The sequence below is a fragment of the Microtus pennsylvanicus genome, chromosome X (assembly GCF_037038515.1).
Source record: "Microtus pennsylvanicus isolate mMicPen1 chromosome X, mMicPen1.hap1, whole genome shotgun sequence".
In the NCBI taxonomy this organism is placed as follows: Eukaryota; Metazoa; Chordata; class Mammalia; order Rodentia; family Cricetidae; genus Microtus; species Microtus pennsylvanicus.
This window is the reverse complement of record NC_134601.1, coordinates 4,931,154-4,946,926: the sequence shown is the minus strand read 5'-3', so window position 1 is coordinate 4,946,926 and position 15,773 is coordinate 4,931,154. Positions and strand designations below refer to the sequence as shown.

At 43.4% G+C, this 15,773-nt stretch overlaps 1 protein-coding gene across 13 annotated transcripts in view; it reads left to right on the top strand.

The window, feature by feature from the left end:
* The window catches only part of Arhgef6 (Rac/Cdc42 guanine nucleotide exchange factor 6), a 127,918-nt gene that overhangs the window by 23,915 nt on the left and 88,230 nt on the right, over nucleotides 1-15,773 (top strand). For 12 of the 13 annotated variants that reach the window (XM_075958941.1, XM_075958940.1, XM_075958939.1 and 9 more), the window contains 3 exons: nucleotides 10,128-10,212; nucleotides 12,340-12,470; nucleotides 14,850-15,051. In XM_075958941.1, coding sequence (XP_075815056.1) covers nucleotides 10,128-10,212; nucleotides 12,340-12,470; nucleotides 14,850-15,051 — 418 coding nt within the window. Of the gene's footprint in view, nucleotides 1-4,248; nucleotides 4,678-10,127; nucleotides 10,213-12,339; nucleotides 12,471-14,849; nucleotides 15,052-15,773 lie in introns of those variants that run through there. The other variant, XM_075958946.1, reaches the window with a different exon arrangement.

Sequence of the window (15,773 nt, the reverse complement as noted above, 5' to 3'; positions counted from 1 at the left end):
TTCCAGTGTTTGGATGTTTTTCAAGGTAAAAAAAATTGTTTTTAAATGAAATGTTGTAAAATTCATTAGCTAATTAACAAACTAATTAATTAATTAATGTCTGCTAGGTATTGCTGCCTCTGAAAAAGATGTATTTTTTTTAATTACACAGAGACAGAAATACGAAGTGGCAGAAGAATTGCTAAATGTGATCTCTAAATAAAGAGGGACTGGAAATGTAGCTTAGTTGATAGCATGCTTGCCTAGCATGCTGGCAGCCCTGGGTTTGCTTCCTAATACTGCACGAACCCGTGTAGTAACTCATACATGTAATCTCAGCACGTGTGAGATGAAGGAAGAAGGATCAGAAGTTCAAGCCCATCCTTAGCTACACAGTGAGGTTCAGGCCAGCCGGGGCTACAGAAGACTTTCTCTGTAAAAGAGAGAAAATGATAATTTTTTTAAAGATTTATTTATTTATTATGTATACAACATTCTGCCTCCATGTATGCCCACACACCAGAGAAGGGTGCCAGATCTCAGCACAGATGGTTGTGAGCCACCATGTGGTTGCTGGGAATTGAACTCAGGACCTCTGGAAGAACAGCCAGTGCTCTTAACCTCTGAGCCATCTCTCCAGCCTGAGAAAATGATAATTTTGATGCAACATCCTTCCCACCCAGATAAACTAGAGTTGGAAGGACTTTGGATGTGTAGTTTATAGTCTTTAAAACTTGCAAGTTGCCTCTTGTTTATGGGGAGACATTTCGCCATATTTCACTGACCTCTGCCTCTGAATTGAAGCCGGTTTTAGAACACGGGTATGAATAAGTGAGTCCAGCTTGCTTTACTGCTCTGTAATACAATAATTAAAATATAGTCCATTTTAGCAAGGCAATGAAAACCCATAGACCCTTCCTTCTTCCCTTCTTTGTAATACTTAGGTCATGGTGCTTCTGGTGGGATTTAATGGAGTTTCTATGACCTGGGACCATATTTAATACATGATTCAAAAGATCCACAACCAGGGAGTCTGACGTGCCTCTGGTCACTTCTCAGTTACAGGGATTAATTGCTTAATTTTGCAGATGAATATTGGCATTTCTTGTTTTAGATAGCTGTTTATTGCAAAGCTGGAAGGTGATTGATCTTGTTTTTGTTGTTTCTTAAGTGATATATCTTTCTGAGTTTTTTTTTTTTTATTTTGTGGACATTGAGCCTTTGGACTTGGTATGTTGCTTAAGCGCTTGAAACACCAAGCTACATCCTTAGCCCTCTCTCTGAGTTTATCGTACTTTTAGCAGTGCTTTTCCTTTGGTTGTGATTATCTATTGACAGGAACATCTAAACACACAGTATGTATTTAAATGTCTATTGAGATCCTGCTGTGTGACAGGAACTCTTCTGGACATGGAAGGTCCATGGGAAACAATTGCATTGGTGTCACGTGGCTTAGATTGTCGAAGTTGCCTGTCTGCATGTAAGGCTCTCGGAGAGACCATCCTCTTGATCAACCAGTGAGGGATTAGTCATCGTGGATTTCACATGGGTTGCCAGAGCATTAGGTAAGTTTGAAAGACTCTATCATCCAATTGGAAACCCATGAGTAGTCTTCATACAGAGACAAAAAGAGATGGAGATTATGAAGAGCTGGCTTGCTGGTAGATCACGGGGGGGGGGGGGGGCTCTGTTTCTCAGCATCACACATGTTCCAGAAGAGGCATAAAGGTTGGTACGTGGAGGACTTCGTGGAAACTGGCAGTAGCCCGCATCTATTTCTGTGTTCATGAACTTCGTCTCTCAGATTTGTGCAGACTTCATTTACTAGCCATATCCCCTGTACCTAGAATTTTAGGGGGGTGATTGCTTTGGCTATCTTTTAAGGCTCCAACCCAGTCATCTGAGGCCCCCACGAAAGCAGAGGCTTCAAACCCAACTCCGTTCCTCTCCAGATTGTTAGAAGATTAAACACTGGACACTTTGGAGGAGATTCTCACTCTTCATATGTTTACCATGGTCCTCGAACCACAGAGTTCTAAAATGTACAGTACCGAGAATGTCTAGGCCCTTTTTCATCCTTTGAAAAGAAGAGGGGAAAGTGTTGTGGATATTAGAAGTTTATTTAGGAGCACGTGGCTAGGAACAATGAAGAACTGAAATATATTATTGGGTGGGTAAGCTCTGTGGATAGATGTGCTTGTATTGAAGCTCAATAATCCCCACAGGGTGGGAGGAAAAAACTGAATCCCACAGGTTTTCCTCTGATCTTCATATACTCTGAAATGAAGAAAAAGTAAAATTTAAACAGAAATACATGGTTAAATAAAATATATTAGTAAAATAAAAAAGGAGCTGTTTTCCAAATTCTCACCTGTGAGCTATTGTTAATACAAACATTTCCCCATAGAAATAAGGCTTTGCGTGCTGATTATGTTTCCTGGATGGCCCACAGAAGCTTGTTTAATACTTTATGCGGCTAAACTATAAAAACACACAGAGACTAAGAAGCAGGTGGGATGCTAAGTCTCCAGGAAAATGTGTTCTTCGTTCGGATTTAGAACACCCGGAAGTCAATCCTTTCTCTTAAGCAGGTGGTGGTAGGTGTTGGGGAGCCCACCTCAAGTTCTAACATAAAAACATTCCACTGACTGAGGTATTGCCCTCTTCCTTCCCAAAAACTGGCAGCCACTGCGGCTCTGAAAAGGCGCTGGTGACTGGAGGAAGGGTAGTGGGGGGCTATAAGAGTGATTAGGTCCCCCATGCCCTTCATGTCCTTTCTCTTTCTCGTGGGTTTTCTCTGTTGCAGTGCCTTTGTAAAGCCCCATGCCTTCCCACCCCAGATGCCTCGATCAGCTCTTGTCTCTTCTCTTTCCTAAACACTGAGCCCTCTGGTAAAGATTAGTCTCTAGTGTGGAAAATGGGGGGTTTCCTTGAAGGCGGAACAGGAAAGAGTGAAGCCCTGGGCTGTCCTGCACTGATGCTGGCGAGGTCAACTTGGTGAATCGAGAGTGGGAACAGTGAGGAGTTAGGCTTGGGCCTTAGTTTTTTCCTAAAAGCAGTTTGGGGCTGAGCATCCTGCCTCAGGATTCTATGAGGTTCAAGTCCTCTAGGAGCCTGTGTTAGCCATATAAAGTGACTATATAGAGAACCACAGATGTTATGTAGGCACCTGTGTTACTCATATAAAGTGGATAGAGATCCACAGAGACGAGAGAACATACACGGTTAAACAAAGTGCCTGTAGACACAATCACAAGCCAAATGCCACTGTGCAGTGGCAGAACCATAGAGAAATATGAGTTTGGGTGTTTTTTTAAACATCAACTCATAAAATCTATTATGGCAGTTCCACGGACTCCCTTGCTTTATATATGTAACACATGCTAGGCAAGCAGTCTACCACCGAACAACATCCTTAGCCCTTTTCACTGTTTACTTTGAGGCAGTGTCTTATAAAGTTGCTTAGGCTGGCCTGGAAGTAATTCTGTAACCCAAGCAGGCCTTGAACTAGTGCTTTTTCTGCCCGAGGCTCTCGAGCATCTAGGATTTATAGGCCTTCTTCACGAGATCCCTTTCACTGTGCATATTTCGGTTAGAAGAGAATGCTCTTGCCATAATATAAGGATGTGATTTCCTGTCCACTTAGCAATTCATTTCAGCAAAAATGAAGACTTTAGCATTTGAGCTTATGCAGAGGCCTTTGGTGACGTCGGCTAGTGTGAATCCATTTTCTATACTCTAGCCTTGAGAATTGAATCAGATTTGAGACTGGAGAGATCTAGCTAAAATGTTGATTTTGACATTCTCTTTTCAGAACATGGATCAATAGGCTTGTCATTGCTGTATTGGTCAAGCTCGTCTCCTTTTCCAGATGTAAAAGTCACAGGAAATGGGTGTTGTTTTCCTAAGGTTCTTCCCATGGTCTAACAGTGCCAAAGTTGGTATTGGAGTCTAGGTCTCCAGACTCCCACACCTCTTTCCAACATACCTCATGTTGTTGCAAATATAGGCACAGGTAGGATCTTGTTCCCTAAATTGCTGAAATGCAGAGGAATGGAGGGAATCAAAGTCCGTACATCAGGGTTTGCACTTTTAAGTTTGCCCCACGTCAATAGAATCAGTTATTAGGCCGGGTACAAATGCCATTACTGTATTCTAGCAGGTGGAACGCTAGTGGGTAATGAGTCTAATTTCTGAGCTAAGAGCATTATTTGTTGCTGACTGCTTTTAGCGGGAGCTGTGTGGCATTCTCACGGGTTGCAGAGCCAGAAGCAATGCCACCAGTGAAATATGACTAAGCAGCTCAGATTTGCTTTCTCGGTTGGACCATGTAATGCCATTTCCTTTAGAGTTCAGGGGTTAGCAGAGGCAGTGTGTTCCGCTGTGAGAATTAGAGAACGTGATTCAGGATGAGCTCAGTTAATTTCAGATTCCGTTTCATAAGACCAAGAAGAACAGGAAAGCACTGGGCTGGCCTGAAATATTTGGCATCTTTTCTTTAAACGGGCTAGAAATAGAAGCGGCGCATCTTTGCGGTTCCATTGGATCACTTGCTTTTCAGTTGATTAGATTTAAACAACAACAACAGCAACAACAACAACAACAGGAGTGATGGAGCCAACTGTGATCAATGTAAGCCTGAAAGTAACCTGAAATGGGAGTTGACTGGGTGCTATTGAAGCCACGGGGACATTAAAGGTATTGTTGACTCTGAAATCGAATGGAGGGTGTGTGGATTCCTTTCTTAATTGGGATGTAGCTGGCCTGCTGTGACTGCTTAACTCGGGTGCTTAATGCATGATAATGAGGAAATCAAGGGAGCCCAGGTGGCTTAGCTCATTGCTGGAGCCACAAACTGGATTCCCCCCACTTTACTCGTGCCTTACAAAGTGTGCACTGCTCTTCCTGACTTCTGGCAAATGCAGCATGAGTTGTGTCGGGAAATGGGAAGGGAATTAGACAGGGCCCCTCGGGAGACAGTCTAGGAGGGAGGAGATTTGCATTGCCGCAGTGAGCTGAATTAGTCATTTTGGGGACTCTTACGAACTGTCTGCAGATGGTTCCGATGCTACTGGGACTGAAGTAGCAAGGGATTTCTTCCGGTGCCAACCCACGGATGGCTTTTCTGTGTTTTCCTATGTCTCAAGGAAGCCTCAAGGGTATTCACATGGCTGCAATGCCTGTCAGAGCAGCCAGTTGTAAGTTTTTTTTTTTTTAATTTGAGGGAAGGCTTCATCTATCTCAGGCTGGTCTCAAGCTTGGTATGTTGTTGACGATGATCGTGGCCTTCTGTTCCTTCTGCTTCGACTGCCTGACTATTGAGGTTACAGAAATGCCTTAAACACTCCTGTTTCACAGGATGTTAGCAGTCAAATTCAGGACTTCCTTTATACAAAGTAGGAAGGCACTCTTCCAAGTAAACTACACCCCCGATTTCTTATGTGTGTATTTTTATCGGTTCTATCACTTTCCTTGTCTGTGACTATACTCTTGATCTTAGTTTATTCATTTAAGGAAGTAAGGAAATAATTGTTCCCACATTGCAGGCTTGTTGGGAGAAACAAATACAATGAAAAAAATCTTATCCTCTGGTAATATCAAAATGTCATAACCTTATAACAAGGGAAATGATTTCTCATATTCATTCGTGGTTCTGGAGGGTAGAAAGCCCAAGATGAAGTTGCTAGTAGAGCCAGTAGCTGGGAAATACATGATCACAGTGTCTTGTATGCTGGAAATGGCAAAGCAGCTGTTTGGGCTCCTTTTATTTATTTACTTTTAAACTTCTTTTTATTTTATGTGTGTTTTTGCCTGCGTGTATATCTTTGCACCATGTGTGTGCTTGATACCAGCGGAAGCTAGAAAGCATTATATTCCCTGGATCTGGAGTTATAGGTGGTTGTGAGCTGGCATGTGGGTGCTGTGAATTGAACTTCGGGCCTCTGGGATAGCAGTCAGTGCTCTTAACCATTGAGCCACGGCCTCACTTTTATTTTTTTTAATGAGGCTACTAATCCCATTCATGAAGAATCTGTGCTTGCTCATGACCTAATAAGTTCCCAATGTCCCCACTTCCAAACAGTACCACCTCAAAGGTTAAATTTCAGGGCATGAATTTGGGTGACATAAACACTCAAATCATCGCAATATGTATTTACTCTCTAAGCCTCATGCCAGGCAGATGGCAGGGCCCAACAAATCAGTAATCATATTTATTTGATTAGTGAGGGGTAGAGTGGAGACAGCTCAGTGAATAGCCTAGCAGGCACGAAGCCCTGGGTTTCTTCCCCAGCACTGTATTGCACTTGCTGTAGAGGTCAGTGCCCATTATCCCCGTGCTCTGGAGGTGGAAGCAGGAACATCAGAAGTGGAAAGGTAGTCCTTGGCGATAGGGAGTTTATGGTCTAGCCTAGACTCTATGAGACCTTGTAGAAAGTGGGGAGAGGGTTAGTGAGGTACTAGAGAATGCAACAGGGAATTAGAGGAATGCCTTCTAAGGTACCTCTTTGCCTAACATATTGAAATCGAGAGTGACTTCAAAAGAATCTATTTGTAAAATCATGGAAATGGTAACTTCTGCACAATTTACACTGGCAGATCCCCAAGATTTCAGAATTCACAACTGGTGTTTAGAAGATGGAAAATAGGTTTTGATGTTATTATGGATTTCCAGAACGGAAAACATGTTGGAAAACGTGTAACAACTAAATGTCTTGTCTCATTTCATCTGCTGATGTTGGAATGGAGTTTGGCTGGCTGTATGTGAATGTTCGGAGAAGAATCTCTAATGAGGTTTAGTGCCTGTCTTCCCTATTGCTTACCCACAGTAGAGTTTCGGTTGTTTGTAAACTTGAGTGGCATTCGCCCAGTTGCTGGAGGGCTACCTTGGGACTCTCTAGCAAGAATTCCAATTCTCTTTTCCCTGTCTGAGTCACAGAAGTGGTAAAATGAACGGATGGTGGGAGTCTTACTGTTCACCTGGCCTTCACAGATCTACATGAACTAAGTGCCTTCTTTCTGGACCAAAACAGGGATAAAGAAAGCTCAGCTGTGCAGAATCTTGATCACATAGCAGACACTAAAGAGGCGAGCAGGTGTCTTACAGATATCATCACACCTTTGTCATGAGTTGACTTGAACTTTGAAAAGTACTTACCTTTCCACAGGTCCCAGGGTTTGCCGATAGAAAGAGGGGTTAGTTTTCCATTTTGTGACATTAGAGAGAGATGTAATAGCTCAATCCCATAATACCAACACTTGGCGGGGGGGAGGGGGCTGGAGAATTACTGCACACAGTGAGTTGCAGGCCAGCCAGACCTACATAGCTCTGTCTCAAAACCAAATCAAAGAAAAAGAACGAAAAAATTATAACAAAACAGTAGTGTTCTTCCTATTCCAGTGGCCTATATAGTACCTCATTTCTCCTTGTTCTTCTTATCCCACTCCACCTTAAGGGACTCTCCCCCACTTTTTTTCCAGGTGGTCTTTCCTCGTCTATAAACAGGACCTCACACTTCCCATTTGCAGTATGCTCTAAATGGCTGGCAGTGAATGGAAGTGATGTGCTCTCTCCAAATAATGTTTCCTTCTCTATAGGAGATCCAGGCCAAGTTCACAGACGTGAGATCTAGAGTAGGATTCAATTTGGAGAGGCTGAGGCTGTAACTCAATTGGTCAAGTACTTGTCCAACATATAACAGGATGGTGGCACAAATTGCTAATCCCAACCCCTGAGAGGTAGAAGCACTAGGCTCAAAATTTCAAGATTCCCCTTGACGGCCAAGCATATTCAAGGTCAGTCTGTGCTGCATGCAGCCCTATCTTAAAAAAAAAATCGGTTTTCAGCTTAGGAATGTATGGTGTAGTGAAGGCTGTCTGTCGGGGTATCTGGTCCCCCAGATACTCTGAAACAATAATCCCTGCGCCTTGTTCTTCTTCTAATCCCCAACATTTTCTCAAAAGGGAACTGGGTGCAGCCCAGGCAGCTTCCTCATTTGAACAGACTCTAGTTGATGCATTTCATGATCAGTTCTATGTTCGAAGACTCAGTCAAGTACCAGGCTACTTTAAGAATCCCGGTGTTGCCATTTGCACGCAATCAACCTGGGTAAGGAACACAAGGGCAACAATTTCATCCCAGGTTTTACTCACATGTGTCTGTTCTCCTAGCATTTCGTTTTGTTTATTGATGTAGAGACTGTCCACTTTTTCCATATCGGTCTAACAGACATACCCATATGCTCACGTATCAACAGTCCCACTGGCAATTAGAGGCTGAAAACAAAGAACTTCACAAACAGCCTTAGTTGGACGTGGTGGGTCACAAAGCAAAAGAAGACACAGGTGTAGGAAAGAGACTTGTGGGAGTGGACAATAGGAGTGTGGGAGGAAGACGAGAGGGAGAGAGTGATCTATGGCTGTGTGACATTGCAAAAGGAACACACTTAACACAAAGGAAACAAGTGACCTTGCCTGGTGACCATTTTGGCATAGATATCATGAACACTTTCCCACCGGGTCAGTCCTAGGGGCTGAGTCTGCAGGCAGGGATGCTGTTACCACCATCGACGGCATTTTCTTCACCTCGGCTTTGGCAAACGAAAATAGAACTCCTGTCAGTTTATGCCTGGAAAAGTGCGTTTTAAACATTTGGAATGTAGTACCATTTAACTCTTCGCAAATATAATGGTACCCTTTTATTCAAAGTTTACCTCTGCTTATTTGTTTATTTGTTCTGTGTGTGTGAGTTTGCACACATGCGCCTATGGCCATTCAACAGAGGACAGTTTAAGGAACTGACGTTTTACTTCCACATGTAAATTCTGAGGCTCTAACTGAAGTTGTCAGACCTACTATGTAGGCTAGGTTGTCCTTGAACTTTTGGTGATGCTCTTGCTTCAGTTTGCTGAGTTCTGGGATTACTAGTGTGAGTCACCACGCCTGGTTTACATCTATGCTATGGGCTGACTACTTTGGATTGTTCCTGTGCTTGAGGTTACTAGCCTCAATATATATGTCCGAGAATATAAGATGCCCCAACCCATCTTAATATAGGGAATGTATTTTAAAACCAACATTTTATATTGCATTTAAAACAATAGGGCTTGTGAAATGACTCAGTGGTTAAGGTCACTTTCAGAGTTAACTCACCAGGATGAATAAAGTAGGTGAGAACCGATTTATTTCCAAAAGTTGTCCTCTAACACACACGCACACACACACAAACAAACACACAAAAAGACATCAGTAGGTAATTGGCACTTTTAGGAGGAATAGTAACCTATCAGAATGTTGGCAAAAACTGGCAATGTGGATTTTTATTTTTAGGCAGGTCTCACTCGAGCCCAGACTGACCTGGAGCTCACTCTGTAGCCCTGGCTGGCCTCAAATTCATGGCAGTCTTCCTGCCTCAGCTTGCCAAGTGTGGTAAGTACAGATCTGATCCATCATGCCTGGCCAAAGTGCCAGAAAGGCCTGGAGCCAGAGCTGCAAAAGTCACCCAAAGCCGGGAAGAACTCAAAAGCTTGGACAGATGGGGAGTCAGATCCTCTCAGTTCACAGATGAGAAGGGCAAGATCGATCAGAGAAGAAAATGGGAAGTGAGGGTGCAGAGCAAGAGGCAGGTTGGGACAGAAGTTCTGCAATGTGGCATTGGGATCCTGAGCGGTTGGGCAGCACCAGGGAGGAAGGGGAGGAGAGAGAGGGACTTGTGACAGCGCCAGTAGTGAGGACCGGGAGCAAAAGGAAAGCAGAAAGCCCCACCTCCTTATCTGTAGACTTCTGGGGCCATTGTTGGGCAGGGACTGGAACCTGTGCACATGTGCATTCTGTAAGTAGCTCAGGAGCGTCATGTGTTCAGGTCAGGAGCATGGGGCTGTGTATGTGCTGTGGACTTCCTGGTGGGCACTTCCTCCTTGGCTTGTCTTTCATATCCCAATACTGTCTTGTTCTGACTCACTGATGGCTGCCACATGCCATTAGGCCGCTCAGCCACTGCGCTCGGTTCTCCAGACGGCAGGCAGAGGTTTGCATTTTGTCTTGAACATACTTTTCCCTCTTGAGAACTTGAGGTAGGGGCCTTTTGACAGTTTCGCTTGTTGAGTTGATTGCTTACAACATCTTACAGTTTCAAATTTCCTTTTTAATAGGTTTTTGAGCCCGATGACCTTTATTCAGGGGCCAATTTCTCCAAGGTTCTGAGCACTCTTTTAGCTGTCAACAAAGCAACAGAAGGTAAGGCTTGCTGGTGATTTATGGTCCATGTTTCTAGACGCCAACTATGGCCGCAGTTGTTCATATGGTACAAATTTCTTCCCTTCCCCCAAATAAATCTAAACAAATGTAAAGTACTTCAATTTTTAATAACTTAAATGTTCTTATCACAGAATAACAAGGAAAATACATGCCTATCAAGCCTACATATTGCATTCTTATATCCTTAATACAACAATAAGAACCAAAAAGGGACTTCATGCAAAGTTTTTGGATTGCCAATTAAGTATAACAAGACGGAAAACAAAAAGGGAAAGACCAGTTCCTCCTTTAAAAAAAAAAATAAGGTTTACAAAATACAGCCATCTCACTTCCCTTTCTCCGCCAGAGATATTTTTCTTCTGGTTTTCCATAGGTTGTGAAAAAGAGCTTTTCAGTAGTTTTACACAGTGAATGAAACCTCAGATTCCCCATGAATGAAAAGAGTAGTTATTTAAACATTTCTTATCCACTGTATTGGAGGTCATTAAATATAAGCAGAATAAAGAGGAAGCTGATATAACTATACTAGAAACCCTTTACTGTGGCATCATGTCTTAACAAGAGTTCAAAGGCTTTGAGCCCTCTCCATGGGTCTGGGCTGCCTCAACAGCTCCAAGTGATCTCACTGAATCTCTGGAACACCTATGGAGGCGATGGTGATGGTGAAGTCCCCGTTATAGATGAGGAATGCCAGCCCACAGTTACCCAACTAGAAAACAAATGACTAATCCAGGATTCGAACCCACACATGAGCGTCCAGAGCCCTTACGCCAAACATGAATTCTGCCACTGAATGGTTTAAGAGCCAAAAGACTGTGTGCCCAGCACTGCCAGGTGCCATAGAGGAAGTAGAAGATATGGCCCTGCCCTTGAGAAAATTACCATCTATTTATGGAGACTCAACTTATCCACGTGAAACAATTAGAGAACACGAGCAGACAATATAATCAAGTGCCCAGTAGGATGGCACAACTAGGAAGCCATCGAGTAATTAGAGTTTTACCCCCAAAGAGCTGTAGATAATAGCAAGATGTAGAAAAATACTTCTCCGAAGTTGTTCTTTTGCTATTTGGGAAAAAAAATGTTTTTGAGCTATTGCGAGGCGTATAGCAGAGAGTACAGCTAATTCAAGTAGCTATATTTAACACACATGACAAGTATCCAGTTCTGGAAAGGGAGGGTGGTACAATTCTAACATTATGCCACACAAATTATACGTTCCTTTGCCAAACTCTTCTTGCAAGTTTTAGTCTCTTCGCTTACCACAGATATTTATAAAAATACAAGGAGGTGAAAGTTAAAACCCACAGCCTCAAGGAAATGACTTGGATACTGAGCCTGTCGCCTAGGGAATGTTTGGGCTTTAGACTTTTGCAGTTTATATCTTTTAAAAATAAGTGGAGAGGAAAAGGAGCCTCATTTGAATTTGTCAAGAAGCCAGCCTCTCCCTTTAATACACACTCAGCATACTGAAAACACCCAGCTCAGCTCTGGCCCGATCGAATTTCACAAAGAATCAAGCAAGAGAAGGCTCCCGTGTTTGGTTTTACAAAGCGATTCTAGGATTAAGATCGCATCTGTCTCAAATCCGCCCCTTTCCCTCATTCTGATTCTGCACCCCACCCCAACACACCAGGGAGACTCTATGTTATGTGGGCCACGCATATTTTTACATGTAAGCAAAGAACCCCTATGTTATGGGCCAGCAAACAAAGAGAGAAATTTGAAATATTTCAAAAGTAATAAGAGCCACAAACAGCTGTTTGGCACCCGATATAGGTCTGCCTTGGATAACAGGGCATACTGAGACAACTGGTTCAGGAGGGAAGAGTTGTAGGGAAATGGGTTAGGAGAAAATGTGGTTCTGTCGCTGTTTTTCATTATACTGGACAGCAGTGGCCAGTAAGGTTAAGAAGAAAAAAGTTGGCCATTGAAAGGAAGAAAAAAAAGGGAGGGGGAGCCTGAAAGACATAGCCTGTTCAGAATGATTGAAGTCCCAGAGCTGCTCGGATGGCTTTGACAATGTCCTGGGAAGGAGCTTCTCATGTTGTCGGTGGTTTGCTGCCGTGAGTGGTTCTTTGACCATGTCTTTTCCTCTTTTCACAGATCAGCTATCAGAAAGACCATGTGGACGGTCATCTTCTCTTAGCACTACTGCTACCAACAGTGCCCCACCAAACCCACAGACAACAGTTCCCAGCACCACTCCAGCACAGCAAAGTCAGGCAAAGGCAGTGGTAAGTGAAGTCCCCTCTCCCTGCGCCCTCTGTTTTAAAATCTGTCACATCAGATCAGCATCCCAGATGTATTTCCGTATGTGGTGAGGTAGATATTGTTTGTTTGGTGTGTCACTAGACGGACGAGGTACTGAGTGAAAGCCAGTTCAAAGTGGAATGCCAGGCTAAAGCAGGTAGGTGGGGCTCCTGGGTCTGGAACTCAGGGTTGAAGCCCAGCTCTGTTGTTTATGAAGCTTCAGCTAGTCACTTTACTGGGAATGCTATGCAGATGTCTGTCATTACGACTGCTCTTGATGGCACTTCGCTGTTCCTTTCCCTGCCCCATGACCTTATTAGAATGTGTTATTACCTGGGACCCACTAGCAATCAATAAGTATTTGTTATTGTTCTGGTCTTGACTGCAATCTTTTTTCTTTGAATTCTTATTGAGCAAGACCCAAGTGTAACTGGACCTGGTGGAACAAACCTGCATTCCCAGCACTCTGGAAGCTGAGGCAGGAGCATCACTGCTAGTTTGAGGTTAACCTGGCCTACATAGTCCACTCAAGACCTGGGTCTCAAAAGAAGATCCACTTTTAAATATCAGCCCATGATAATTCTTTATACTGGACCTCCTAATTGTCTTTGCATTTGGTCTTAGACGCTTTGATTTGGGAGGAATGCCATTGTCTGTTCTTTCATTCTTGTCCCAAGTGACCGGCTCACTGTAGGCCACCCCAACCTGTTACTTCCAGAGCATCTCAACAGGTAGTTCTTATCCTTTTGGAGATCACACCTTCCTCCTTCTCCTTTTGACACAGGCTCTCATATTCACCCAGCCTGGCATAAAACTTGCTATGTCTTGGAGGTAGAATGACCTTGAACTTCAGGTCCTCTTGCCTCTACCTCCCAAGTGCTAGGATTACCGGCATGTGCAATCATACTTGGCCTATACAATGCTGAGGATTGAACCAGGGCTTCTAGATAAGCACTCTGTCCCTTAAGTTATAGCCCAGCTGTGCCAACAGATCCTTTGGAGAAGCGGATGAATGCTATGGCACTTTGGCCCCTCTTACGTTGCATATAAAAGCTTGTGTGCATAAACTAATATGAGCAAGGAAAACTTTGTTGATCTTATCAGATTCTCATAAGGATCTGTAACTCTCGGAAGTTAAACCCAGAACTTCTTATTTATGTAATTGTGGGTGTTTTGAGGCAGTTTCACGTAGCTCAGGCTCACCTTGAACTCGATGTGTAGCTGAGGATAACCTTGAACTCCTGATCTTCCTCCCTTCAAATCCTAAGTGCTAAGATCACAGGTGTGTGCCGTCCCCTACCCAGCCTAACTGCAACATCTGATCTTTACTTTTGATTTAAGGCCAGCCTAGTTGAGATTTGTGAGTAACCAAGAGATGGGAGTGGTTTTTATAAGGGTAGCTTAGCGGCTAACGTTGGGACCAGATTTTATGCTGGAGAGAAGCAGGATGGAATGGTATATTAAGTTCGCTCCAGTAGCTGCTACAGCTAAGCAGCCACATTTAGAAAAGCTACGAAAGAAAAGGGAACTGAAAGCTGGGAGTCCTTCGAAAATGTCCACTCTGACAAACGCAAGTTTGATTTTAAAATTTTCTATTGTTTATTATTATTGCTGATGTCGTTGTGTGTGCATGTATATAGTGCGGGTGCATGTGGAGATCAGGAAACAACATTTGGAAGTCAGTTCCTTTTTCCCTTCCACCAGGGGCTCCTGGGGTGAAACGCGGGCCATCATTCCCCAAGACCTTCCAGACGTTTGCGTAGGGACTTGAAGGGGCTATTAATCTCTCCCGAGACCTACTTAGACACTCCTAAATTCAAAACAGAGGCTAAGCTAGGCACGATATCATATAGCTGCAATCCCAGCACTTAGGAGACTGAGAGGCAGGAGGATTGCTATGAGTCCTGCCCAGGCTACTTAGCGAATTTCAGGCCAGCCTGAGCTAATGTGAGAGATTGTCCTGGAAAAAAAAAGAACAAAATAAATAAACAAATAAAATAAATAAGTGAGATGGGTCTGCGGTTTTACTCTTTTTAAATGGAAAAAGATATGCTTTAAGGGTATAGGTGTTTTGCCTGCATGTATGTCTGTGTGCCACTTACAAAAGTGCCCAAGAAGACCAGAAAAGCGCAATGATTTCCCTAGAACTCAAGTAGTTACAGATGGTTGTGAGCTGCCATGTGGGTGCTAGGACCTGAACCCAGTTCCTCTGTAAGAGCAGCCAGCATTCTTAACTGCTGAGGCATTTCCCTAGAGCCCTGGGGTTATGGCCTTGGTCACTCCACTTTGCTGACATCTACATAATTTCCGCGCATGCCTTAATTAGACGGGCACTTCATCTGGTGTGGCTTTTGTTTCTCTAGGAAATGACGGAAAATGGAAGTCACCAGTTGATAGTAAAGGCGAGATTCAACTTCAAGCAGACTAACGAAGATGAACTGTCAGTGTGTAAAGGCGACATCATTTATGTCACTCGAGTTGAAGAAGGAGGCTGGTGGGAAGGCACATTAAATGGGAGAACAGGATGGTTCCCTAGTAATTATGTCCGAGAAATTAAACCCAGTGGTGAGTAAAGCTTTTGCCAAGTCTTCTTATGTGCAACACTTGTTCCTTCTTGGTGCTCTTACTGAAAATGTTTTAGTTTAAATTGCTTAACAGAAACAGTTGATACTTGTGTGTGTCCAAAATAAGACTAGGACAGAACTGGGAATAGTTACATGTGTCGAAACAAAGTTGTATTTAGACTATGTGAAAACCAAATAAGCAAAGGAATCCACCGTTCAGACCACTGTTGTACTATAAGTACGTGACTTTCTGTCTACCCATTCTAGCCGAGTGCACATTGCAGAGTCCTTCCTGCTCCTCCGAGAATCACCATAGCAGAATACAATAACAAGAGAAGTTGAGAGCTCACTTCCCTTTTTAGCTCTACAGCCTTTAAGCAGACCAAAGACTTACTGCCTCAGAGATGTGTGAGAGAGATAACGGGCTCAGGCGGAAAGCTGCCTGGCTGACCGCATTAGGAACAAGATTGTCCTTAGCTTATTATACACCAGGAATTGCTTTCCTCTTTTCTGGATAATGAACACACGATTGACTTTAATTGCTCTTTAGAAGTCTTTCTTAGAGGCGTTTTTTGGGTAACTTATTTGTCCTTCTTAAATAAGAAAGCAGATTCTCCTTGAAATACTAAGCAGAAATGAGCAGAGTACCATGGTATACATCTGGACTCCTAGCCCTGGGGAAATGGTGGTGGGTGGATTAAGAGTTTAAGCTGGCCTGGGTCT